Source organism: Quercus suber, unplaced genomic scaffold (genome assembly GCF_002906115.3).
Source record: "Quercus suber isolate HL8 unplaced genomic scaffold, Cork oak 2.0 scaffold_46, whole genome shotgun sequence".
In the NCBI taxonomy this organism is placed as follows: domain Eukaryota; kingdom Viridiplantae; phylum Streptophyta; class Magnoliopsida; order Fagales; family Fagaceae; genus Quercus; species Quercus suber.
Window position 1 is genome coordinate 369,775 of NW_027069511.1, and position 3,290 is coordinate 373,064.

The 3,290-nt window shown below is 38.3% G+C and overlaps 1 protein-coding gene across 1 annotated transcript in view; it reads left to right on the forward strand.

The window, feature by feature from the left end:
- The first annotated feature begins 990 nt into the window (after positions 1–990).
- LOC112006817 (disease resistance protein RPM1-like) overlaps positions 991–3,290 on the forward strand; it is a 4,078-nt gene continuing 1,778 nt past the window's right edge. Inside the window, exon 1 of the mRNA XM_024039128.2 lies at positions 991–3,281. Within this exon, the coding sequence (XP_023894896.2) occupies positions 1,349–3,281 (1,933 nt within the window). The 5' untranslated portion in view covers positions 991–1,348. The remainder of the gene's footprint in view (positions 3,282–3,290) is intronic.

The window sequence follows — 3,290 nt, forward strand, 5'->3', positions numbered from 1 at the left end:
TTTTCATTTCTGACAGCTAACTCCTAGTAACCGATTAACTTACAAAGGGATTACCAAATAGAAATCCCTGTAGAATGCAAAATCATTAATATTTGAGCTCAGTAAGTGAGTTCCTAAACAAATATTGCTTTATATATAAAAACATTTGTACAGATAAATCCACAAAGCCATCCCATCACCATGTCTAAACTAAAAAACAATACCAATTACAATAACAATATAATTAAGAAGGTCCTCTTAGAATCTTGAATCCAGATCTTCTGCTTTTCTTCTATAAAAAAAAAAAAAAAAGGTTCTCCTTTACAATCCCAAAACAGATTACCTGTTCTCTCAGCAATTCCTGCAAGTCTAGCATCTCTTGCTTTCTCCTAGTTTGCTGTATCCTTGACTCTAATAGTGCAATTTCTTTGATGCAACTAGAAGTAATTGAAGCAATACCGATATTCTAGGTTGCTATTCCATTTCCCTTAACAACAACACCTTAGCTCTTTCTTCTTACTCAGTTTTCCCATTGCCAGACCCGGACCCACTTCTCCGGGCCCTTTCTTTTCACATTTTTAATCAATTCACCGAATCATCATCACCATCCTTACCCTCAACATTTGTACAGATAAATCCACAAAGCCATCCCATCACCATGTCTAAACTAAAAAACAATACCAATTACAATAACAATATAATTAAGAAGGTCCTCTTAGAATCTTGAATCCAGATCTTCTGCTTTTCTTCTATAAAAAAAAAAGGGTTCTCCTTTACAATCCCAAAACAGATTACCTGTTCTCTCAGCAATTCCTGCAAGTCTAGCATCTCTTGCTTTCTCCTAGTTTGCTGTATCCTTGACTCTAATAGTGCAATTTCTTTGATGCAACTAGAAGTAATTGAAGCAATACCGATATTCTAGGTTGCTATTCCATTTCCCTTAACAACAACACCTTAGCTCTTTCTTCTTACTCAGTTTTCCCATTGCCAGACCCGGACCCACTTCTCCGGGCCCTTTCTTTTCACATTTTTAATCAATTCACCGAATCATCATCACCATCCTTACCCTCAATCTGTGAAGTTACAATATTTTTCTTCAAAACCAATACCAACATCATTCACGACCTCTAATTCAAAACCCACGTTTCCTAGAAATTCCGCTACCACATTTTTACATTTCTTCTTCTCCATCTGCATATTCGTGTCATCCACTCTCCCAAGGACTTGGCCCCTCTGTTATCTAAACCCATTGAACATATATCAACAACCCTTTAGAGTGCTCAAAGAATAGAGCCATTCAATCACCTGTAGCCCTAACAATTATCAGAGTTAAAGTTGTGGAGCCAAATCATCTAGTAAGGGAGGAGAAATGGCAGAAAGTGCAGTTAGTCTACTTATACAGAATATGATCCCGTTGTTAGCCCAAGAAGCAGCACTATTTGAGGGCATCCGCGACAAAGTAGCTAACATCAAAGATGAACTTGAAAGCATTCAGTCCTTTCTCAAGGACGCCGATGGAAGAGCTGAAAGGGTGGACATGAGCAATGTTACAAAAATATGGGTCAAACAGGTAAGGGAAAAGGCTTATCGTATAGATGATGTCATTGATGAATACATACTTCATCTGGCAAAACATCCTCAAGGGCGAAGGCGACACTTCCATGTGCTGTTGAAGGTTTTTCAGTTTATCATAAAACTGAAACCAAGACATGCGATTGCCTCTAAGATTCAAGATATCAACAACGATCTTAAGGTTATCAGGGAGAGAGGTGAAAGATATGGCTTCAGCAGCTTGGAGCAAGGACCAAGAAATGACACGAAACATGATACATGGCATGACCCTCGAGTGGCATCCCTTTTCATTGAGGAAGCAGAAGTTGTGGGCTTTGAGTCTTCCAAAGACAAGTTGATTGAGTGGTTGGTAGAAGGACCATCTAATCGCATGGTGTTATCAGTGGTTGGCATTGGTGGCCTTGGCAAGACCACTCTTGTTAAGAAAGTGTACGGCAATGAGATTGTAGTGGCACACTTTGATTGTTGTGCTTGGATCACTGTGTCACAATCATATAAGATGGAGGAGCTATTAAGGGAGATAATAAAGCACGTCTACAAGGCAAGGAAGGAGTTTTATCCTAAGGAAATTGACACAATGAAGGAGACATCACTAATTGAGAAATTGAAGCAATATCTAGATGAATTGAGGTATGTAGTAATTTTTGATGATTTATGGGTTGTAGAATTTTGGGAACATGTAAAATATGCTTTCCCAAAGAACAACAAGGGTAGTAGAATAGTAATCACAACCAGAAGTGAGGATGTTGCTCCTTCAGATAAGGAATCTCCATATTATCATGTGTACAAGCTACCACCTCTTTCTTTAGAAAAGGCCTTAGAGCTTTTCTGCAAAAAGGTTTTCCAATGTGATGGGGGGAACTGTCCTCCTATTTTTATTGAGCTATCACGTGCCATTGTTGAGAGATGCGGAGGGTTACCACTAGCAATAGTGGCTATAGGGGGTCTTTTGTCAACCAAAGACAAGATTCTCTATGAGTGGTGCAAATTGCATAATAGCCTTAGCTCAGAGTTAGAAACTAATCCCCATCTCATGAATATCACCAAAATTTTATCCCTTAGTTATCATGATCTACCTTACAACCTCAAAGCTTGTTTCTTATATTTTGGCATGTTTCCAGAAGACTATTCTATTAATTGTGCAAGACTAATTCGACTATGGATAGCAGAGGGTTTTGTAAAAGAAAAGAAAGGGATAACATTGGAAGATGTTGCACAAGGCTATTTGAACCAGCTTATTCGTAGAAGTTTGGTTCAAGTGGCATGGAGTGATGATGTTGGTAGATTTAGAAGTTGTCGAGTCCATGATATGTTGCGTGAGATCATTCTTTCTAGGTCAGAAGAGTTGAGTTTCAGTTTGATCTCAATTCAAGACTACACAAATTTTGATAGAATTGCTCGACGTCTCTCAATTCAAAAAAATGTAAATACCTCTTTGAAGAGTATTACTAGTTCCCAAACTCGTACTATTCTCATTTTAGGGGTAGATGAAGTGCCCAATTCATTCCTTGCTAATTCTTTTGCAAATTTCAAGCTCATGAAAACAATGGATTTTGAAGGTGCTCCTATAGATTACATTCCTAAAGAAGTGGGAAACCTATTCCATCTAAGGTACTTAAGCTTGAGAGATACAAAAGTACAGATCCTTCCAAAGTCCATAGGTAAACTACACAACCTAGAGACTTTGGATTTGAAACGTTCCCTCATATCTGAGCTACCAATAGAGATCAGTGGGCTCC